The 22,792-nt window shown below is 53.8% G+C and overlaps 1 protein-coding gene across 3 annotated transcripts in view; it reads right to left on the bottom strand.

The window, feature by feature from the left end:
- TLN1 (talin 1) overlaps positions 1-22,792 on the bottom strand; it is a 34,934-nt gene that overhangs the window by 10,130 nt on the left and 2,012 nt on the right. For 2 of the 3 annotated variants that reach the window (XM_032634591.1, XM_032634592.1), the window contains exons 2-43: positions 18,360-18,527; positions 18,019-18,116; positions 17,625-17,754; positions 17,371-17,523; positions 16,964-17,106; positions 16,727-16,854; positions 15,941-16,001; positions 15,182-15,286; positions 14,699-14,854; positions 13,835-13,936; positions 13,589-13,665; positions 13,181-13,361; positions 12,893-13,006; positions 12,671-12,779; positions 12,273-12,481; positions 12,010-12,108; positions 10,834-11,001; positions 10,349-10,643; positions 9,632-9,798; positions 8,648-8,776; positions 8,369-8,485; positions 8,153-8,266; positions 7,813-7,947; positions 7,517-7,645; positions 7,237-7,339; positions 6,891-7,099; positions 6,424-6,543; positions 6,021-6,218; positions 5,690-5,829; positions 5,413-5,506; positions 5,221-5,310; positions 4,984-5,106; positions 3,552-3,695; positions 2,904-3,065; positions 2,525-2,665; positions 2,247-2,428; positions 1,914-2,046; positions 1,595-1,696; positions 1,339-1,509; positions 1,104-1,253; positions 895-996; positions 699-818 (exon numbers count right to left, since the gene is read on the bottom strand). In XM_032634591.1, the coding sequence (XP_032490482.1) occupies positions 699-818; positions 895-996; positions 1,104-1,253; positions 1,339-1,509; positions 1,595-1,696; positions 1,914-2,046; positions 2,247-2,428; positions 2,525-2,665; positions 2,904-3,065; positions 3,552-3,695; positions 4,984-5,106; positions 5,221-5,310; positions 5,413-5,506; positions 5,690-5,829; positions 6,021-6,218; positions 6,424-6,543; positions 6,891-7,099; positions 7,237-7,339; positions 7,517-7,645; positions 7,813-7,947; positions 8,153-8,266; positions 8,369-8,485; positions 8,648-8,776; positions 9,632-9,798; positions 10,349-10,643; positions 10,834-11,001; positions 12,010-12,108; positions 12,273-12,481; positions 12,671-12,779; positions 12,893-13,006; positions 13,181-13,361; positions 13,589-13,665; positions 13,835-13,936; positions 14,699-14,854; positions 15,182-15,286; positions 15,941-16,001; positions 16,727-16,854; positions 16,964-17,106; positions 17,371-17,523; positions 17,625-17,754; positions 18,019-18,116; positions 18,360-18,489 (5,733 nt within the window). In that variant the 5' untranslated portion in view covers positions 18,490-18,527. Of the gene's footprint in view, positions 1-698; positions 819-894; positions 997-1,103; positions 1,254-1,338; positions 1,510-1,594; positions 1,697-1,913; positions 2,047-2,246; positions 2,429-2,524; positions 2,666-2,903; positions 3,066-3,551; positions 3,696-4,983; positions 5,107-5,220; positions 5,311-5,412; positions 5,507-5,689; positions 5,830-6,020; positions 6,219-6,423; positions 6,544-6,890; positions 7,100-7,236; positions 7,340-7,516; positions 7,646-7,812; positions 7,948-8,152; positions 8,267-8,368; positions 8,486-8,647; positions 8,777-9,631; positions 9,799-10,348; positions 10,644-10,833; positions 11,002-12,009; positions 12,109-12,272; positions 12,482-12,670; positions 12,780-12,892; positions 13,007-13,180; positions 13,362-13,588; positions 13,666-13,834; positions 13,937-14,698; positions 14,855-15,181; positions 15,287-15,940; positions 16,002-16,726; positions 16,855-16,963; positions 17,107-17,370; positions 17,524-17,624; positions 17,755-18,014; positions 18,117-18,359; positions 18,528-22,792 lie in introns of those variants that run through there. The other variant, XM_032634593.1, reaches the window with a different exon arrangement.

The raw sequence follows: 22,792 nt of genomic DNA, 5'->3' as shown, positions 1-22,792 counted from the left end.
GTCCAGTGCGCTCGGAGGAGTCACTAAGGACCTAAGAAACCATGCACTGCAGACTGAGGAGGTAGTGAGAAAAAGCGCCCAGCACAGACTTGTCCTGTTTCACAGCCTTTAGTCAGGAGGTCACCTCCCACACATGGAAAATACTGGCCTGTGGGCACCAGCTGTGAGGACCTTGTTAAGCACGGTGAGGAGGAGGGGAGAAGCACTTCATGCTGGGGTATCTGAGTCAGAGGCCACGGCTTACAATTTGGCCTGTGTGCGGTGCGGTTGTGGAGGGGTTTGGGGCTGGGGATTAGGTGTGTCACGCTAAGATCCATTTTTACTTGCTTTCTTGGAAAGCCAGGAGCTTAGGGAAGGAAGCGCTTCAGGGCTTTACAACAGAAGAACCAGGAAGGGAATACAGGCTTGCAGCACAGCCACAGGCCCAGAAGAGGGTCGGCAGAGAAACAGCGGCAGACCAGGAAAGCTCTAGATCCTGGGCTGTCTCCTTTATGCCTGTGACCGAAGGCTTTGATGCTGTCCCTATGCGGAGCCCTGATCACTCTTTCGTGGAGTGGCCCTGAGGAGTTCCCCTTTCTATGAGAGATCAGAGGGGGCGAGGGTGGGACAGCCCCAGAGGCTGACATGATGGGACAAGGGGCATGCCTCTGGGGTTTTCTGTGAGGCGCTGGGGAAGGTCACAACTGCCTCCAAGTTACCTCTTCATTTTCAGCAGCCACAGCTGCAGGCTTGGCCTGTGAGGCCAAACGGCCATAGTCACTGGTCAGCTGGTTAGCGAGAGGGCCCAGCTCCTCAGGGCTGGTGTTTGACTTGGTTACCTGGAGACAGTGGAAAAAGTGAAGTTATGTCCAAACTCAACTTTCCAAGAGCAGTCCTCTTCTCTCCCAAACTCACCATCTCCTGAACGGTGACAGCAATGGCCTTGGCTGTCCGCACCATAGTTGTCTGATAATCCACGAAGGAACCTTCTGGTTCACCCATTGGTCCTTCGTCTAGCTAAGGAGAGAGAATGGGGGAAGAGGAAAGATTGTTGGTCTCTGCCACTGGGCTCAGGGACCCTGGTCCACAGTAGGCTCTGTCCATGGGCACCCCAAGACTCCAACCTGGTTGATGGCCTGGGTGATGGAGTCCACCATGCCGCCGACAACCCCGGCAGCACTGGCTGCCTCGTTGAGGGTGGCTGTCAGGTCCTCCACGGCCTCTGTCATCATCTGTACAGCCTCCTCCAGGGCTTCCTGGGTGTGAGCTGCTTGCTGTGGGGCAGACTGAGTGAGCTGGGGCCCAGCTGTTCCTGCTTCTCTTACTGTAGTAGCAGCCTCTCAACCCGGCCCTCAGTACCTTGGGGTTACCGCCAGCCTCCTTGGCCGTGTACAGCAACTGCAGGGCAGACTCGGCCAAGGTTTTGGTCTGGTCCAGGAGTGCCATCTGCTGAGGATGACTCAGGGTCTTGGAGGCAGCACCCACTGCAGCCAAGGTGAGTGGCTCAAAGTACTGGGCCATCTGGGACACCTGAGGCAAGGGTTTGGAATGGGTCAGCCGGGCCAGGTACCCTTGTTTACCCTATCCCGGTCTCCCCACGTGTCTCCCCAGGTACCTTGTGTCCCAGCTGGGAGGCTTCTGCCCGGGCAGCACTGGCCAGTGGCTCAATAAGATGGGAGATCTCCTGCACTGCAGTGAGCATCTGGGTATGCAAGGCCTGGGGAGGAAGCGAACTTTAGCTCTGACTGTGACCTGCAAAGGGACCCTCTAGTTGCACAGGACCCCACTCTTCCTTCCACATCCAACTAACTAACCCTCTCGGCATGTTCCATACCCTCGATGTTTCTATGAAGCCCATTCCCAGATCCCCCACCTTCCTCAAGCCTGCCATCGCTCCTCCCAGACACCTTTCATAGAACCCCCTTCCCCCTTACCTCTTGAGAGATTCCCTCACGGGGAGCAAGCTGCTGGCTGATTGCGGCAAGGGAAGCCTGGTCTAGGTCCCGCAGACAGCTGTTCAGAGCTGCAATGGCCGCCTCACACTCCAGCTGCCCTGGAGCCTTGTCCCTGCAGACACATCACAGGCTCCAACACCAAGAATGTCCCTTTAATATAAGGCTAGCCTGCCTTTCCCCGTATCCCCCGAATCTTGGACAACAGGTGTTCTCTAACACCATCCCATCTCATTGCACCTAAGTGCCCACCCCTCCATTCTGTCACAACGTATATCCCCTAGTCACACCGGTTCTCCAGCCCGCCCCCTGTACCTCATGCTTGTAATGAGCTTCTTGATGGAGTCTGAGACAGTACGGGAGTGGCCAGCCAGCACCGACCAGCGCGGGGGGTCCCGGGGATTGACTGCCAGGGCCCGGGCTGTCTGGATTAGGCCCCCGGCACTCTCCAACATTGTCTTGGCAGAGATCACAATGGGCTCCATGGCAGCCCGGCCCTGGGGAGAGGAGAAGCAGGGAGGTGAATCTCAAGACTCCTGGGAAGATGAAGCGGCAGACGGCCCATCCATTCTGCCTTCACCCGGCCTCCTCACCTCGGGGCTGATCTGGGCGGGAACACTGGAGAACTCAGGGTTGGACGCAAAGGCACTCAGATTTTCCACAGCCTCCAGCAGCGGGGCTGTTGCTGCTCGGCACTGCGCACGGTTCTCCTCCGTGAAGGCCCCGTCCAGCGCCTGAAAAGGGAGTGATGGGGAGGCCCTCAGGACGGACTGTAGACAAAGGCGGTGCAGCCCAGGTCTCCCTCCTGAGCTTAAAGGGTGTGGGGAGAGGCTGGTGATGACCAGCGTGGATAAGAAAGGCCTTGGGCTCAGGCAGGTGGGATTTGGTAGAAAGCCTCAGGGAATGACAGGGGGTCAGGGGAGAGAAAACTGGATAGGTCAGGGAGAGGCTGAGAATTCCAACACCGGGAACCTTGATGGTCTTGACAAGATTGGCCGTGCTGTTGGCCACCTCCTTGGCCGATTGTACGAACTGGCGCTTGGCTGTAGGATTGGCAGTCCGGGCAGAAGCCAGGCGGCAACTGTTACACAGTGCAGACGTGTGTTTGGCCACAATGGTGGCTGCAGAGAGCACCTGAGGAGACAGAAACGTGGAAGAGCCACAATGAGGGCAGGAGGGAAGTGTCCACTCCAGGGAGCAGCCCCTTTCGCTTGGGGGATGGATAGCAATACCCTTGGAAGTCTAATTAGGAAAGACAAAGTCACCTGAAAAGTCAGGATCTGGGAGAGAGAGATACCCAAAGATGAGCATGAGCAGGGTGTGGGGGAAAGAAAGATGAAAAGCCGACACACTAATGGAGGAATAATACAGGCTCTGTAGGAGAGTGAGCTCAAACACCCATAAAGAGGTGGTGAACTTGGCAGTAAGTGGAGGAACAATGAGAAGCACGGCAGGAGAAGACAATGACCCAGAGATGCTGTGGGTAGGGGGTCAGAGCTGGGGCCCCAACCTCTCCTTCCCCACATGTCCTGCATCTCCCTCTCCCCCTCACAGGGCTGGTCTGTCCTGGCTCAGCAGCCTTTCCCAGGCTTGTCCATGGTGCCTGTCCCTTTGAGTTACCTGGGCCTGGGTGCAGCCAGGCTCTCCCAAACTCTGACAGGCCATCTGAATTGCCTGGTTTGCTCGGGCAAACTGCGTGGGCTCCACCAGCCCTTGCTGTCCAGCTTGGCTATTGGGGTCAGAGACGCCAACCAGATATGCAGCCTGGGGAGAGAGAAGAGGTGGGGTGAGGAATAAGGAATATTCCTTAGGTGGGACTTGAATAGCGATAGTGGGGACAAAGGGGAGCAGGGCTAAGTTTAGTGGCCAGGGTTCTATGTGAGTGGAGGTATATTAGCTAGCTATAGTTATACTATAAGAGGGAAAAAAACCTCTCCTGTTTTGTTAAATTTGTTCAAATATTTCAGAAGATTAAAAAAGTAAAAAAAAAAAAGAAAGGAAAGACACAAAATAAGGTTTTTATTAAAATTCTATGTGTATGTGTTTGTATGCTGGGTCTTAAGGTGAAAAGTACTGCTTACTGTAAGTGGCAGTAAAAAAAAGTTTGAAAGCCCCATACACACACACACAAAACCCCTTTTAGAGATAGCTGTAAAACTATAGAGGGTGTTAGGCTAATTAACACTTACGATACCTCCAAGCTTCAGAGATTTGGAAGGGGGCAAGGGATGGGTATAATGGTTGCCAAAATCTGTTTTTGCTTGGAAGACCATCATAAGGTTTGATTCTTACTTCACCCAACACATGGTAACTTTGCTTTTTCCTCTTCATGCTATTCCAGAAATAAGTTAAACCATATACCGCAGGCCACCCAACAGAACAGGACACGGGGAGGTAGGGCGACTGAAGGAGCAGGATGATAGGCCTTCAGGGACACAGTCTGAGATGATGAACTCTCAAGCCAGTTTGTTTTAAGGATTCATATACGAAAGCAGAATACTCTGAGCTAATAGATCGTTTTACACTTAATAATGTAGAAAAAGGCAAAGTTAAGTGGTGACGCAAGTAACTGGAAATTTAGTCCCTGGTACTATTCTAACAAAGTAACAATTATGTGGGGACTTCCCAGGTGGTCCAGTGGTTAAGACTTCCACTGCAGGGAGCCCAGGTTCGATCCCTGGTCAGGGAACTAAGATCCCACATGCCTTGCGGCACACCCCCCTGCCCCGCCCCCCCAAATAATAATTATGTGAAAATAATTTGCATATGCTAATCAGCATATACCAAGAAAATTGGGTCTGGAAACAGCCCAATGATTGGACAGTGTAACCATACCTCAAAGCACCAGGGCTCAGGGGTGACAGTGATCAGAACTGCTCGTGTTCTATGATTGCTGACAAATATCTCTACTTTAGAAGGGGGAAAGATCCCCAGTTTCCATACAGTTGGCTTTGCAAGCATAACTTTTTGAGTTTTCTGCAAGTGTGTCAGGCTGCGAGGAGGTGGGGGAGGGAAAGCAGGGGCATTCCAGGGACCATTTCAGGAGCATAACCTGTGCAGCTGCCTCGGTGAAGCCGCAGAGGGCCTTGGAGGCTGTGGCAATGGCCTCCCCAAACTCTGGCAGGTTTCCGTTCTTGGCATTTTGGGAGATGCCAGTCATGGCCTCACCCAGTACCTGAGGAACACAGTGTGTCAAGAGAGTCAGAGCCTGTCCTCAGAGGGACAGAGCAGCCCCCGGTTAGTTCCATCTTCCTGTCCTCTGCCCTCCTGGGTTCCTGGGTGCACTTACCTTTGAGTTTTCCATGACACTGTCCAGGCAGCCAAAGTAGGACATGTCACTGATGGGCTGGACTGGGTTCTCTAGGAGTTCCCGGACCGTCTGTAGAGGGGGAGGGTGAAGTGAGATCCAAGACACCCCCCTCACCCTCCAACCAAGAACCCTTTCCTCAACCTCAACCCCATTTAGCCTGACAGGGCCCACCTCCAATTCCCGCAGGGCATTGTCACACTCTTTCTGGCCGGGCGCCTGCTGGGTGCACATGGTGATGAGCTGGTTGATGCTGTCAGTCACTGCCCTGGGAGGAAGAGAAAGTCAAGTGAATGGGCGCAAAGGTCATCATTTCTGCATCCTGTACGTGTAGGAAGTCTAGCCATTTCTCTTTTGCCTGGAACAACTCCTAAGCCAGGGACTTCTCATGAGATGTCCCCTCCCCAGTCTCTTCAACATTCTAGGGCTGGGCTTCCCAGCTCCCACGTACCGGGCAGCTGCAGCCAGCTGACTCTTGAGGTTGGGGGCTGCAGGGTCTGTGGACAGGGCTTTGGCGGCCAGAAGAAGTTTGCTTGAAGACATGGAGATGCCCTTCAAGTTGGACACAACCTGGGCGCGGTCCTCCTGGCTCTGTTGAAGGCAAGAAGGTCAACACATTGTCCAGTCCTTTCATATCTGTCTCTAAAAGGGATCTTCTGTCCCAGACACTCAAGTACTGCTAGAGACCGGGGAGGGGAGTGAGCCAGGAGCAGGTGAGGACTCTGTGGTCACAGAGATGCCTCTGATCTAACCCTCGAACAGGACCCAGTGCCTCTTCGTACCGGAGCCTGGCCTGCCATCTCCACACCAGCTTCCAGGAAGGTGCTGAAGTCCTGTCCGAATCGACCTGAGGCTCGAGCCAGGTCCTGAGGGGTTCCCCGAGAGGCCTGCACCAGTTCTGTGGCTGCCTGATTTAGCCCAGCAGCGGCTTCATTCAGGCGGCTCTGAGCTTCTTGAAAAGTCCCAGTGCTGGGGGGAAGCTGCAGGGTCAGAGACAAAGTCAGGTGCAAGAATGGGAAATGACGTGAGGGAGAGTCTGGTAAAGGAGCGCTGAGAGGTGGGCATAGAGCCTGGGAGCAATGAAAAGGGATACATCTGGGGAGTCAGGGTCAAGGAGAGGTCCAGAGGTAGAAGCTTGGAGTCCTTCATCCTCCCTGTGTTCCCCCCACACCCCTGTCCTCCTACCGAGTCACTCAGGAGTCGCTTGCTGGCATCTCCCACTGCTCTCAGGGCATTGTCCACATCTCGCTGACCAGGCAGGCAGCTGACGCAGCGGTTCAGGGCCTGGGTCACTGCTTTGGCCACCTGAGGTGGGAAAGGAGACGGGGGTTGCCAAAATGGAAACAACTGGGAGATCCCCTCCTCCACCCATGGGAGACTCTGAAAGTGAAAGCAGAAAAGGGGTGTTTTAGCTGAATAGGCCAGGGTATCACGTTAGGGTATCAAGTGATGGTGACCCAACTTCCCCAAATGTGGCTTTCAGCTAGGCCCCTGCCTCAGTCTAGCTAAGACACTTAGTCTACTAAGACTGAGAAGGAAGGACGGAATCCAGAGAGGAGCTGCGGTGTCGATGAGACTCTTCCCCCGTCAGGGTGGGCCTTCTGATGGGATCTGGGGGAGAGGCAGGGAGTGGCCCTGTCCCAATACCTGACCTGCGCAAGCCGCTGCTGGCTCTCAGGGTCCCCTGGATGGCCAGCTGCCTTCTTCGCCTCCTCGATGAGGCTGCTGGCCTTATCCAGTACATCACTGGCTGTGTCAAGCACAATGGCTTGCACCGCAGGATCTGATGTCAGGGCAGCTACGCCCCTGGCGGCTTGGGCCAGTGACCGCAGCCCACCTGCCACATCCCGAGCTGCGATACCTGGGGAAACAAGGAGAGAGGAAGGAGGGGAAAAGGCACCGTCACTGCCAGGCCCTGATGCCAGTGGCTTCCTCCGTACAGCTCCCATTCCCCCATCCTCCTCACCACATGCCCCATTCCCAGCCCTGTCCACGTACCTGCGTAATTCTCATTGCCCTGGGCAACCTCCCCCAGCAGCTGGGCAATGGCGGAGCTCACTGCTTTGGTGCTGTTGCCCAGGTCCTGGGCACACTTCTCCATCTAGGGATGAAGGAGGAGACTCAGGGGATCAGGCGCAGGAGGAACTGGGAAGAGGGAACCTGAGCAGCTATTCAGGGACAGCTGGCAGTTTGAGTGAAGGTTCTGGGCAGCTCTGGGGCACGGGTGAGAAGGAAGACCTCAGGGTTTGAGAAGGAATGAGGTCTTTCGAATACCTACCGTCTCCCCAGGTAAGGGCTTAAGCTTGCCATCTCGAGCTGCTGCCTTCACTTCCTGCAGATCTCTCTCTAGATTCTGTACCACACTCAGAGCAGAATCCATCTCCAAAGGCCCACATGCTTCCTGAGCCTACAAAGATATGTGGGGCGGGGAGGGGGTGTTGAGGTGTAGGAGGTACACTGTGTCTCATTCACGCCTCAGGTTACACAATTACCCACTTTAGGATATTCTGAACAGATTCTCCATCATCCTAGGACTCCCCCCTCATCTTCCAAAAAGGTAGCCAGCTCCTATACCTTCTGGGCAGCGGTACGGAGTTCAGCCAGTGCGGTGCCAAGGTTTTTAGCACACTGACTCAGCTGCATGGCCGATGCCTGGTCCTGAACTGTTGGCACTGAGGCCTTCGCGGCTGCCACCATCTTCCCACCTGGCTGTTGGGGAACAGGTAGGCAGATGAAGTGTACCATACGCCCTCTGGGCTTGGGTACAGGGACTGATGACGGTCAGAATGTGGTGAGCACTGGGGCTCAGTACTGGGAGAGAGGCTATTGGCAGAGATTTAAAATGATTAAATCTAAAGGTCTCATAGAGGAGTGGGAGGGGTCTGGTCTGAGCGGTGAGCGGAAGATGCCTTGCCTGCAGGAAGCTCTGGCTGGCAGCGATGAGGGCTAGCTGCGCACTGGGACTGTCAGGCTGGGCTTGGCTCCCTCGGACGCCCTGCACCAGCAGTGGAATCTGCTCTGCCACAGCCTGTAGATGAAAATGTCATCAGGGCCACCTCTCCGCAGGCTGGGAGAAAGTCCCCCATCTTCCACGCCTCCTCCCGCCCCCATGTGCTTCCTGGCGTCTCACCTTGCAGCTCTGCATCAGCTGTGGCTGGGGGCCGGCAGAGGCCTTGGGGGTGGAGGCTGCATGTTGGGCTGCAGCGATGGTCTGTGTAGCTGAGGCTGCAGCCTGCTTGGCTGCGTGCTTTAAGGACAGAATAGTGAGGACGAGGCCCAGACATTCCTATACCCTGTCCCTGGCTTACCCTGCCCGTGCTATCCCCCAAGGAAACATCAGTGTCCCCGCACATCCCTCCCAGTTTCATTCCTCCGAGAGCACCTACACTGGCTTGGTTCCCAGCCTCACCTCCAGGCGCTGCACCAGCTTCTTCTTGATGGCATTCTGTGCAGCTGCGTTGGTCGCCATGCGGAGACCCTCAGCTGCCTCCCGCAGCCGCTGCTGCTGCTCCTCACTGTCAGGGTGGGCGGCTGCTCCCTGAGAGGTGGCGAGGGGACAGTTACCACCCTGCGTCCCTATGGACCCTAAATAAGCTCTTCCCTGACCCCCTCCAAACTCAGAGGTATTTTCCTGAAGTCATTTCTAACTACCCCCACTGAAAGGTAATCATAGTTGAGACGAGCTACCTCAGGCAGGCAAAAGGGGAGCCTAAAGGGGCTCTGGCTTCCGTCTGGGATGCTGAAATCCCTTTCTTGGGTAGAACTGTTTCTGCTTCCCCTCTCTGGGGAAGCAGCCATATTTCTTCCCCCCCCCCGCCACACAAAACACCACTAGCAAATAGGGGTGAGCAGGGCTCTCTGGGACAAGGATGCGGTTTAGAGCAGGGATCTCAGGGATACCAAAGCAGGGGCCCTGGTTACTCCTGCAAACTGAAGAGCCCCAGAGCCCAGGGAGCCTGGGAATCTACTGGCTTCTTCCTGACAGTCCTCTGCACCCTTGTGTCCCTGTGTCCCACTGCCTTGTCTTTCTCTGTGCTGCTAGCAGCGGATCCCCTGGGACTGAATGCCCGCGTGCATTCACAGAAGACCAGGAAGCAGAGGGATCCAGGAAGCAGACAGGTGGTGGCAGCAAAGTAGGAACCGCAGGCCTTGGTCTTAGAGGAAGAAAAAGGGTACAGTTTCCTATCAGTCAGCAAGGACTCTGGGAGTCACACTGGCTGGAAGCCTGGTGCCATCCACTCACCGCCTAGGGGCGCATTTATTTCCTCAGTGCTCCTGTATTTGTTCTCTTGTATCTTCTGCTTTTCGCCTCCCATAAATGAGGGTGACTATCTGGACCCTTCTACTTCCCTACAGGGCCCCAGTCTGGGGGTGTGCACAGAAGGCTCTCTACCTTGGCAGCCTCCACCATCTTGGCTGTGGCATCGGCCAGGATCTTAGCGGCGCTTAAGAGCTTGCGGGAATTCTCCAGATCACTCTCCCCCTCGGCATCAGCCTTGATGGCATTGACCAAGTCAGAGGTGGCTTGGGCTAGGATGCGGGCCTGTCGCACCATCTCACCTGAGAGCGTAGGCACAGTCAGCGGAGGGAGCCAGAGACACTGAGAGGGTGTTGGGGGTGGAGGAAAGTGGTGCAGGCAAGGTAGGTAGGGCTTTTAGGGACAGTTCTTGAAGTGATTTCCCTGGAGTTACTGTTTCCTGGGTTTAGGATCTTGGAAAGGAAAAGATTTCCTGGTGCGTTTTGATGGGAGGAGGGGCGGGGGGGGGCAGTCTCCAATGGGTATTTTCCGTAAGTAGTCTTGAGAGGATGAGAGACTCTGTGAAGGATTTTGGGGGTTAGGGAGTAGAATGGGGATGGCTATCTCTTAATAATATCATTTTCCATCTATTTTTGTGTACACGTTGGTATGTTCTTTAAATACACCGAGGAAGGCAGAGCGGGTATCATATTCCTGCTTTACAGATGGGGAACTGGAGATTTCAGAGATTAAACACCCAGCCCACTGTGCTGAGTGCTTGGTGGAGGGGGTGATGGGTCTGCACAGGAATTTCCAGTGGACTCGGGGAACCTCACTGGGATTCTCTGTCTTCCCAGGGGGGGCTGTCCTTACCAGCATCACCCATGGAGCTAAAGATGTTCTCGGTGACAGTGAGGATGGTGTCAGTGGCCTGGTCATAGCGGCCAGCAGGCCCAGCCCCTGTGGCGTGGGCCCTCACGTGCTGCAGCAGCTCATTCAGGGCCTGGGTGACAGCTGTAGCCGCTGCTCCTACTCCCCGCAATAGCTGCCCATCCTCTGTGGCGGCCTGGGAGGCAGACACACAGCCCTCCACGGCTTTGGCCACTAGTCGTCCGGCCTCCACCAGCTGCTCTTGGCAGACAGGGGAGCTGATAGTAGGAGCCACCACCTGTGGGCAAAGTGAGTGTCAGAGATGTAGGCGAGGGAAAGGAGTCGTGAGGTAGGGGTGTCTGTGGTGTTCACAATAGTTATTAGGTTGGGTAGTGAGGCCTTGGGGGCCAAAGAGGTAAAATGAGAGGCTCTTGTGTGTGTGGTAGCATCACCCCTAGGCACAGGCTGCAGCAACCTCTGGGGCTCACCTTGGTACAGGCCACCAGCTGGGAGGTGGACAGGGCACACTGTGTTGCTGCAGCAATAACCTGGGTCTGAAGCCCTGAGTCCTCTGTTCGCTGGGCCACACTCTTGGCCTTGAGGACCAAGGCAGCTGCAGCACTTGCCACGGCCTTGGCTAGCTGCATGAGCACCTCCTGTGAGAAAACAGCAGTCAGCATGGCCTGAGATCCAGCTTGGGGTCCACGGAACCTTCTCAGAGGCATGAGCTGTTTCATTAGTCCCACCGACCCCAATCACAGAACAGTGTGCGCAGAAGCAACCAGAACCTACCCCAAGCCCCCGCCTCGAGCACCAAGTGGGACAGAACCCCCACCAAGGAACAAACCCACACCGAGAGAAACAGTGTCTACACCAAAGGGAGAAACGCATGAGGCGGATACACTCGGACGGCAATGGGGAGGGAGGGTGGGCAGCGCTGTTACAATGGGATGGAGGGAGGGGTCCCTCCCACCCCCAGCGTCTTTTCTCCATTTCTTCTCAATCTTGGTTGGAAGCAGTCACCCTGGAGTCTTGGGAACAAGTCCCTGTACTACCCTTCGGACCCCATTTTCTCAAGTCCTGCCTGGGCCGTGCCTCCCCAGCTCCCGTCATGTTCTGCTCCCCCAGGAGGCCAGGGGAGGGGGCAGAGCGAGTGTATGCGGCTCAGAGAGGACAAAGCTGGGAAGGCCCAGGCCAGAGGCCGTTACCGTGGGGGGATCGGGGGGAGATGGAACCCCAGCCCCTCTGGGCGCACAGATCTGCATGGGAAATCCAGGATGACAAGTCAGCTGAGGAGACGGGCATGGGGCGGGAAGGGGGAGCGAGAGGAACAGCGTCCTCTGGGTGTGTGGTCCACAGGACTGGAAGCTGGGGTTCAAGATGCCCTCAAGTTGGGGTGAGGGCTACATACGGGAAAGATGACAGGCAGCCAAAAACGTATCACCAATAAGGGCCAAGGGTGAACTAACAGGTTAAGTTTGGATTCAGGGGTTCTGAATTCTTATCCCCAAAAAAGGGACTGGGGGTTCCCAGTGTCATCCCTGGAAACAGAGGTTCAGGTTGGCTCTGAGGGGTCAATTTACAGTAGCAGGGCAGTAGCTGGATTCAGGATCAGAGGTTACCTCCTAGAAGCTGGGGTTCTGGGGGTTGGGTAAGTCACCAACCTGGAAGTGGGGGTCAGTATCACTTTCCCCAATTTGCTGCAACAGCTCCCCACTGGCCTGGCCCACGTTCCCAGCTGCTTGCAGCAGGTTCTGACGGGGCTGTGGAGAGTGAACACCGGTCAGAAGCTGCCTAATCCCTGCCCACATGTCCACGGGTCCTACACGCCCATGGGTCTCACCCTTCCATCCCGCAACATGGACCACCCCCTTCTCCTTGGGCTCAAACCCTCCCCTCTCCCTAGTGCCAACCCCTGGCCCCTGACCTCGGCACTGGCCGGCTGGGCACTGCGCAGCAGTTCTGACACCGCCCCCGCCAGGCCCTTCGCCGCCTGCAGCAGGGGCCGGCCACTGCCACCTTCGTCCTCCAGCAGGGCAGCCAGCAGCTTCACGCCACGGGACATCTCCGTCAGGTTGGAGGAGATTGTGGTGACTGCACAGCCCACTGCGGTGTAGTCTGTCTCGGCAGGGTCCCCTGGGGGCAGAAGGAAGAAGAGGAGGCCAGTCACAGGCAGTTAGTCACACACACGTCCTGAGAGAGACGTACACACGAAGTCCCTCCCGTGAGTCAAGGTGCAGTCACACCGAGCCAGTCACACTCACGCTTGCACATGCTCGCCCTCCCCTCCGCCACCGCACACAGAGGGCTGGGCATCCAGCCTACCTGCTGTCAGGTTCACCACGGAGGCAGTACCGGCTGTGATGGCGTCTACCTGGGAGTGGATTTCATGCTTTGATTCATCCATCTTGTTCTTACGCCAGGCCTTCGAGGCCTGAGAGGAAAGAGGAACAAACCTCAGGATCTGCTCTGCTGCAGTTAACCCCAACCCTGCTCCTTGGAGTCCCAGCTTCAGCACCATCGGCCTCTCCTGCATCCCATACTCACAGCATCCTGGCCCAGAGGGGGCAGAGTGTCGAAGTCATCCAGAGTGGCCTGGGCAGCCTGCACAGCTTGCATGCTGGAGTTGATGGTTCCAGTGAGTGCCTGCTGGGCTGACGTCTATGAGTCAAAGAGAGAAGTAACAGGGAACATTCAGAGGAGAGAGAAGGCAAAAGAGAGCCTGAGGCCGAGAAGGAGACAAATAGGGACACGGGAAAGACTGCCGAACTCCAGGCTAGGCCCAGCCAAGGGGGGCTAGGCCCGGAATCATGGCGGCAGTGGGGGCACTCTTACCAAAGGAGGCATGTGTCCTCGGTGCATCTGGCCACTGGTAATCTGCTGCTGGGCAGGTGGCATGCTGCCCACCTGGAAATTTTCAGGACCAGAGGCTCCGGAGCGCATGATGGCTGGCAGGGCCACGGAGCCATGCTCCACCTTCCCCACCCGGTTACACTGCTGCTGAAGGACTGTTGACCTAGAGAGGGGACGTACGGGGAGCACTCCGAGGACCTCCTCCTCTCATCCCTTCCCACCCCGCTCTACAGCCTCCGCACGTCCTATGGTCTGGGCGGTGCGTGAGGTCTCACCACAGCCTGCGACTGGTTAGAGGCATCCTAAGGACTCCCCACCTCCCACAGTCCCTGGGGGTTCTGCCTTGCCTTCCCTGCCCAAGGGATGGGGTCAGCCCAGTTCCCCTCGTACTTCTTGGGGGACACCGAGTCCTCCAGCATAGTAGACTCCTCATCTCCTTCCAGTCCAAAGTGATCCTTGCTTTTTTTCTGTAGGGAGAAAAAAAGAACAAGAGTTAAAGAAGAGGGAAGTGGGGAAGGCAGCCTTTTCATTCCGCAGTCAGCCATCTTCTGAAACTTGGGTCCCCCTTTCTAAAGGACCGGCTTGGGGACAAGGTAAGGGAGGAGAAGGAGAAGGTGGGGGTCAGGCAGCGCTCACCTTCTTAAGGATGATATCGATGTAGCCAGCAATGAGCTGTGCGATCTGCTCCCCCTCGGTTGTCTGCACCGAGTAGTAGCCATCTTGGTAGTCCCCGAAATCCTAAGGGGACAAGGTGGGGACTCAGTGGGAAAGCCTGAATCCACCCAGGATGGGAAAGGGTGGGGCAGGAGCCCAAGGTTGAGCTGATGAGGGGCGCTTCCCCGTCCCATGCCAAGAGCCTCTAGGACAACAGCCTTTCTTCAATCTCCTATTTCTTTATTTTCCTTGGAGGGAAATATTTTATTTCCGAGGAGTGCTCTTTATGCTACAGTTTCAAATGTGTGGCATTTAGGAAATCTCTCTTCTCTCACCCTGAATTGGGAGGACACATTTATCATTTATCATTAAATGACCATAGTTAAGGATTAGTACTAGTACCCAAAATGGAAAAACCACCTTTACTAATTTCCCTTCTCAGTGGGGCACTTCCTCAAGGTGGGATCAGTTTTCAATTCATAATGCCAAAACATAAAGCTAGAGGAGGAAACTACTGTAAGTAGCTGTTGCTGAAAGAGGGGAGGCTTATTTTTCTTTCTGTCACCTTTTTCTTCCCTCTCCCCAAGTTTCCTGTGATCTCAGCTTGCTGGCTACAGTTTTGTTCTGTTGATTTTAAAAAAATGTTTCATTTAAGCTTTCCTCATTCTCCAGGAGAGTTTCCCCTCTATTCTAATCTCCACGTTCCTGCAATAGTTCCAAAGTTTTCCTTTTTTCTGGAGTTGCATTCAGTGCACCTACCCCTGAGCAGGGGTGCGGGGGAGACCTCCGTGGCTGCCCCTTCTCTGAAAACTCCAAAGCCCTTTCTCCCCCGAGACCCCAGCTCACCAGGGTGAAGCTCTTGGGAGAGGCAGCCCAGCGTTTGATGTTGGTGAGGTTCCACTCCTGGATCACCTCTTTGGTCTTCTCGTCCACTCGCATCACACACTCCTTAGTGATGCCCAGAAGCCTGGGCACCAACTTGTTTTTTCCTTTCATCTTTTCCTGTAGGGCAGAGGTTGTCATTGGTGTTATTGGTCAGGGGATCAGATCCAGACAACAGTGGGGTGCTGAGGTGGGCAGGGGTGAACCAGGGTGTCTATGGATGGACCTGGGACAAGGCTATGTTAGGATAAAGGGAAAGGGAAGGAAAATGCAGGGTAAGGAGGGAAGTGATGGTGGAGAACTGACAAAGGGGCAAGTTTTCACAAGGAAGAGAATGAGATTCTTGGGGAACAACGGGAAATGTGACTGGGGGCAGGGTTAGAGACTCAGAGAGGAAAGGGTAAGAGTGGAAGTAAGGGCGGGCAGAGAGAAGTATCCGTAACCCACCTTGACCAGGAAGAAGGAGACGCCGTACGTCTTGAGGGAACGGGCTAGCTTCACATAGCGTACCTTGGCCTCGATCTCACTCATCTGTCCACAGTTCTTGTGTGCCTTCGAGTATGAAATGGGGAAACATTTAGCAAAATGTGGGGAGGATGATATCGCAGATGAGGAGTTAAGTTGGGATGTGAACTATGATGGGAGAGCATGATGGGAACAGAGGATGAGTTAGGGGGATGCAGGCTATAAAAAATGAGAAGGTGAGGGGATGGGGCTGATAAAGGATATGCAGAAGCAATTATTCAAGAAGCGAAGGATACAGTTAAGGAACTTGCAGACATTCTGTAGACACGAATGGATGGTTAGGAAGTAGAAGGTCAAATACAAGACCTTTTGGGCTGAGGATTCAAAGAGTGGGGATAACACCTTCCGTCTGTACGAAGATATATACTCTTCACAGTAATTTAGGCATACCACCTCGTTTGATTCCCCTATCAATCCTACTCAGGGAAGATAGTTATCCCATGTTAGAGGTAAAGAAAAGAAAACAAGATTACTGAACTGAGTTCCACAGCAGATGCAGTGTGCAGGTGAAGACCAGAAGCCCAGGTTTTCTGCTTTCTCGGTGCAGGAGGGGTGGGAGAACAGCTTGGAGGGTGGAAGCAAGGTAGGGGTGACAAGGAGGGGGCGGGGGTCCATTTAGTCAGTAGGATTAAGCAGCAAAGCTCCCGGGTCATCCCAAACACTTTCCCCATCCCCATTCACCTGGAAGATCTTACGCTCTCCCTTCTGCTTCACATACTCCTTGGGCAGGAAGTCCTTCAGGCTACACCAGAAAAGGGAGGGTCAGCATGTAGTGGACAGCATCAGGGCTATGTGGGCCATGGACTGTGGGCCTAGGGTTGTAAGGAAATGTCTAGGAGAGTATTATCTTTGGGGAGAAAGAAGACTCAAGGGACTAGAGTCTGGATTGTCCCTGAAATCGAGATGACTTCATACTAACTCTTGAATACAGCCTGTGTCCCTCCTTACAGGGAAAGAGACTAAGGGAACTTGAGTTGGAGGCTCATTCCTTCAGGAAAAGAGGGTCAAGAGCACAACTTTAGGGGACCAAGGGCAGAAGGAGCTCACAAGAAGGATGACCATGCTTGTAGGAAGCTGAGAAAGCCACACCAAACTGTAGATATTCTGAGAAACACCAGTGGCTGAGACCTGTGAGACTTCGGAAATCTGATGTTCCCTGTGACGAAAATGTACTTTCCCTCTGGCTATTGCAGTACAATTCTTCAGAGCACCTCAGAAAAGTTACAAGCTCACTTCAGAGGTAGGGGGCAGGGGCAGGGATTCTGGACTACATTTATATTCCACATGAGGCCAGGGAGGAGACAAATGGACGATGGACGCTGAAAAGGTACCCATATGGGTCAGACCCTGGGACCTGAGAAGAGGAAACAGGGGAGAAGGACTGGGATGGAGACAGGCCTGTTGTGCTGGGGCCACAGTGGCAGGGAGTCCTGGGCCCTGCCAGGGTATGGGATGAGGGTCACTCACTCGAGGAAACCAGCCTTGTGCTTCTGCTCATTGTGGGGCCCAAACTGGATCTGGCATTGGAAGCCAGCGAACTCACAGGCCTTGTCGAAGGAGACAGGGTGGGAGCCATTCAGGATGTCATCTCGTGCCTGCAGAGCACAGCGAAAGGAGGCGAATGTTGTCTGGGGTACAGAGATACCCCCACTGCGCTTCTGCCTCTCTCCCTACCACCCCATGCCAGGCAAGTCCTTTCCCTACCTGCACATAGAGAAGGTTCAGCTGGACAGGGTCCCGGGAGTCCACATTCTGGTCTGAGTAGAAGAACTTCCTCCGGAGCAGAAGCGTCTCGTGCTCCTCCACTCCCTGTTCCCTCAGCGTCCGGCCATGGTCCAGCCAGTTCACTGGGACACAGAGAGTCCCCTCAATGTCAAGCCCCTAGAGCCCCTATGCCATCTAATCTCTGGCTTTTTGTTTGTTTCTTCATTTCCTACCCTCTCTCACTAATATGTTAAGTTCCGTGAGTGTAGGACTTTGTTTTACTACAGATGCATCCCCAGTGTTTAAACAGTGCCTTGCAAAAGCAAGTATTCAGTAAATAACACAGAAACGGCTGCCCCTGCCACCCTGCTTGTTTCGAATGCCCTCTTCTGTCCCTTTCTGCTTACGCTCGTCATCTGTGTGCAATTTCTGCTTTAGTTTCTCCATCTTCTTTTCATCTCGCAGCAGTGTCTTGTCCTTTCGTAAGGTCCCTGTCACCTCCTCCTTCTTCTCTTCCATGAGCTCTCGAACCAGTGAATATTCATCATGGTTGGTGATGCCTGGGGGAGGGGGTGGGTTGGCAGCATCCCAGGCACTGCAGCCAGGTCTTCTGGCAGAACTGGGGCCTCCCCCTGAGCCTCCGGCCCCACTAGCCCCTTACCAATGCGGGCACAGATGGTCATGAGCATGTCAGTGACGGTCTTAGAGTCGTCCACCATGACAGTCTTCACAGTGCCATCCAGCATACGGATCTTCAAGGGCCTCTGTTTCTTCCTGTACTCCATGGTGTCCTATTGGGGCAGGAATAGGAGGCAGGGGCCCACTTTAAGCTAAAGGTATTACTTCCTTTTCAGGCAGCCAGAGGCGGGAGGAAATTAGATTACTAAAAGGAAGACTATGGTGGCTCGCTCGAAAGCAGGGTATTATGACTGCCTGTAATAGAAAGAAGGCATGGGGGAGGTCAGAGACGACAAATGCGGGTGCTGAAAATAGGAAGCGGAAGGAGGGAAGTGATGGAAGAGGATATTGGTGGTCCTTGATGAAGTCATACTCACCCCATTTCGGAGCATGTAGTAATCCAAAGCTTTCCCGGCCTCCAGCCATATACCCTTTTTGGGGTCATCGTCTGACAGAAATAGCCCAAAGTCGCTGGCTAAAAGAGAGGATGGATCACCTCAGACTCATAAGGACCCCAATGTGGCTGAATGGCTGCACCACTGCCCCTTATTATTTTCTCAGTGATCTGAGGCCTAAAGGGGAGGGAGGGAACCAAGGAGCACAGACCTGAGAGATGAAAAGCCTTGGGGGACAAGAAAGTCATCCCCCAAGGCCAAGAGCCTGGGAATGAGAAGGGACCAAGGACTCCCGCCCCAGCCATCTGGGTAGTCAGACTCACGAGGGCCAGACAGGGCCTCTGGGATCCGCTCACGGATGATGCGACAGGCATCATACACCATGGTAGATGGCTCGAACTGCATCGTCTTTACCACATTCCCAATGCTGATCTTCAGCGAAAGTGCAACCATGGTGGCGGCTTCTCCTCTCCAGCCTGGCTATACCTGACCTGTGGCATCAGGGCATTAGAATACACCCTTGTTGGAGGAGAGGAGGCCCCCCAGATCGAGGCCCAGGAAAGGGAGTCACCAAAGCAGATAGCGGTGAAGTTGGTTTTGTTTTATTTAATAATTTTAAAGAATGAAAGATGAGTTGCATCAGATGGATGCCTAAGGTGTCTAAGACATCTGAAGGAGAGGCTGGTCTGCAAGGTACAAAAGCAGGTCTGAAACACAGTGTTACCCGAGGACACCGCTCCGCCCCCAGCACTGGAATCTGTGCCTCCCTTTTTTCTTCCAAGTGTTTCTCTCTTACCCTTGTCCCTGCTCACCTCCTTTCCCAGCCCCGCCTCTGCCCTGTTTTCATCCTTCCTGGTTCAGTCTTCTTCCCTCTTTGTCTCTTACTATACCCTGCTGGTTTCTTCCCGTCTGGAATTTTCAGAGCTCTGCCCTGACTCATCATATGATCTTCCCTCTCACAGCTTTAGCCTCCTCCTCTGCAGAATGAAGACGTTATATTAGATAATCCCCAAGGGCTCCTGAGACCTGCAAACACTGTCTCTAGCTAGTTCGGCAGGGAGGCCAAACACTTGCTGTTCAATCCATCCAGGCCCACTTGTCTCAGCTTTCCTCTAACCTGACGTGCTGGGGGCCTCCCAGAGGAGCTTGGCCCATGTTTGGTTTCCCAGCAGTCAAGCTAGAATCATGATTTTCTAACCCAAAGGGATCTCAGAAGTGATCTAATCAACTCTTTAATTTTGCTGAAGGGGAATCAGACCGTGTGTGTGTGTGTGTGTGTGTGTGTGCGTGTGTGTGTATGTCTGTGTGTGTGTGTGTCTGTGTGTGTGTGTTTCAAAGCAGGTCAGAGAAAGAGCCCAGTCCTTCTAACTCAGTCTTTGCTCCTTCTAAGTCACCAAGTTACTACCCAGTTCTCACTGTAACTCCTCCTATGCTCTCTCATCTTCAGTTAGTCCTTCTGAAACTCTGCCCTCCACCTCAGCTGCCTCTCCTGATAGTATTTTCATTGCGGCCAGGGACACCAGTCTCACCGAGCCCTCCCGGCACCACCTCTCAGTGGAGGCGGCAGGCAGTGCAGAGTGTACCAGACCACACGTCTGCCTAGCAGCTGATGATGTGACCCAGCTCCGCACAGAGATTGGTGCCTCTTACCTAAGAGAGTGAGCAAATCTAGCCTGCCCATTGCCCTCTCTACAAACTGCTAGCCCCAAAGGGGAGAAAGCAGACTAGAGAGAAGGCTGGAAGCAGAGGTGGGGGTGTTAGGAAACAGCAGCTGAGGATCAGGGAACTTGGCAAGGGGTATGTTTTTGGAGGGTGAAGAGATTAGGAGGGATTGAAAATCTAGGTAGAAACAGGAGGCGGGAGGCAGATGTGGGAAAGGTCTGGACCAGGGATATGATAGACAATTTCTAACCTTATAAATAGTACAGAGTCTCAAAAAAGCAACAGCCACAGCTCGTCCTCTATCGTTACTCCCAAGAGCGGACTCTCCCAGTCTCCCCACTACTAGGTTTCTACTCCCTTCCCCATTCCTGGAGCACCTCTCCCCATAGCTGGACAGACCTGGCTGTTGGGTCGCTGGAAGGTCTGCGAAGCTGAGGGCACACTGAAAAGACCTTAGACCCTAAGCTGAAATTGCATGTCTCCCCCCATTTCCTCCGGACATATGGACACCCCCTTCTTCCTCAAGCACGGAAACCTCTGGTGAGACCCCGATAAGGGAGTTGAGTCATGGCTACCCTCACTTTCAGGCTGGTCCTCAGTGGACATCCACATGGCTACAAGAGGGTGAGGGAGGAAAGGGAACTGAGCGAGTTGGGGGCGATGATAGCACAGAACCAGACCCCTGGAAGTATGGGGAGAAGCTATCCAATTCCTGTTCCGGCCTGAGAACTTTGCTCCCCTTTCTATCATGTTTTATGGAACAGCAACAATGCTCCCCCCTCCGTGTCCCCCTCCCAGAGAACTCCTCCTCCCTCAAGACATTCCTGAGATACATTCCAGAGGAGTTGGGCAATTGTGGGGGGGGGGGGGGGAATAGAGGACAGGAGGTCAAATCCCAGCAAGGAATGGAATGTAAATGTACTGGGGGTAAGGAATTTGGGGTACATAGAGAATACAGTCAGAGCAGGTACCCACAAAGGGAGCTGCAGAAAGACAGGGAGTTACAGAGAGGGACAAAGGGAGAGAGAAAGCTGAAGACAGAGTCAGAATGTAAGAGGGCTGGGGGAGTAACACTCAGTCTGTTACCAAATTTGGCCTCTGAGTCTGTAACCGCTGAGAGGGAGGGGAGGGTTGTGGGTGAGACTGACATATCCGGCCTCAGGCTGCTGGAGGCTCATTTAGGGCTGGACTGGGCAGCTGAAGGGCTGGACCTGACTTCCCCCAGCACGACCCTTCCCCACCTACATCCAGATCCATGCATATTCTTTCTCCCTAGATGTACCCCAGCCTATGCAGAGAGCTCTTTCCCACAAAGCTACTTACACAGTCTCTACATACACATTATCTCAAACACACAGCCCTACACAGATCCATCACAACCACGTCATCTTCCCATGGACTCCACCCCACGCACACAGCTGGGACGTACAAATACACCTCTATCGGCAAGCACACAGCACTCGGCCCCAGCACCTCTCCTCTCATTATACAGACATTCTCCTTCCATCCATCCAGTGAGCATTTTCGAGGGCGTGTTATGGGAAGGCCTTGGGCCAAACTCTCAGTGGCGGGTAAGCCCTAGCCTCTGCCCTCCATGGGCTCCTGGTCAGCAGAGTGGATGAGCTACATACAAAGTTACAGAAGGCAGGATGTGGTAAGAACCAGGTGGCATGTGCTCACAGGAGAGATCCCTTTAGGTCAGGGAAGGGGGACTAAAATGTCTTCACGAAAAGTGTCATTTGAAGTTAGGATTAAAAAAAATAAAGATAATAAAAAATAACAATGATCTATCTTTTATTGACTATATGTCAATTTCTTTGTGTAATTTCATTTAATCCTTACAGCAACCCTGCAAGGTAGGTGTCGGTATTTCCATTTTTACAGATTAGGAAACTGAGGCTCAAAGAAGTTAAGCACTTGTTCAAGTATTTAACTTGAACAAGTCACACAGCTAATAAGTCACACAAACGAATAAGTTGTGAAGCCAGGATCCAAACCCAGGTCTCTGACTCCAAAGCCCAAGCTCTCTCCACTATTCCAGCCAGCCGGAGATGAGTCAGGGGTGGCATTCCAGGCAAAGAGAATAGCATAAGCAAAGGTGGAGAAGCAGAAAATCACGGAGGGGCATTCAGGGAAGTGAGGAGGCAGGCTGGTTGAAGCACAGGGTACCTGCAAGTGAGCAGTGATGGGGAAGTCAAGGTTAGGGTGGAAAGGCAGGGGAGAACTCGGCAGGAGTATGCGGAATTTCACCTACCGGAGGGCAACAGGAGGCAAAGGGAGGCTTTGATCAGAGAAGGGGCATAATCAGAAGTAAACTTTAGGAAAATAACTCTGGCATCTACCTTGGAGATTGGTTGTAAAGACACTGCATTAGCCCAAGTGGGAGGTAATGAAGCCAGAGTTAGAAAGGTGGAGAAGAGGACATCACTCATTACAAATTTTAAGAGGGAGAACTGACAGGAGCTGATGACAGTCTGTCCTCAGGAACAAAGGCCCAAAGTCAGGCTGGGGTCCCATTGCTTCGCGTCATCAGTAGGCACTCAGAGTGGCTGGGAGAGCTTGAGTTTAGGCAAGGAACTGGGAAAGGGGGAAAGAAAGGAGCAGATGGAGCTGAGAATGTGAAGATGAGGCTGCAGTTAGGGGATGTGGTTAGCAGCCAGGTAGGGGCAGAAGGGATGGGGTTAGTGACTCTATCAGGCTGGAAATGGGGAAAACAAAGTGTAAAGAAAGACTGGGAAGGTAACAGTAGGAAAAATACATCTATAGTTAGTCACTGGATCAGGCTGGGGGAAGAGGAAGAATAATTATGTGGATGGTGGCTAAGACAGGGAATGATGGAGTGAGGTCAGAGGCCAAGTCAGGCTGCAAGAGGTTGAGAAGAGATATGGTAAGTGGCTAAATTAGGCTACATTAGTGGGATGCGGGGAGAGTGAAGGGACGTTGGCAGTGTCTAAGTAAAGATGGAGTTGAGGGGAATGGGATGCAGCCAGTGGCCGGGTCAGGCTGAGTAGGGGATAGTGTTGTGGTCAGTGGCAGGGTCAGGCTGGGAGTGAAATGGGGGTGTGGTCAGTGGCCTGGCTGGGCGTGGGATCAG

This window comes from Phocoena sinus, chromosome 6 (genome assembly GCF_008692025.1).
Source record: "Phocoena sinus isolate mPhoSin1 chromosome 6, mPhoSin1.pri, whole genome shotgun sequence".
NCBI classification, from domain to species: domain Eukaryota; kingdom Metazoa; phylum Chordata; class Mammalia; order Artiodactyla; family Phocoenidae; genus Phocoena; species Phocoena sinus.
The sequence above is the reverse complement of the archived record's forward strand: the minus strand, read 5'-3'. Positions and strand labels throughout refer to the sequence as shown.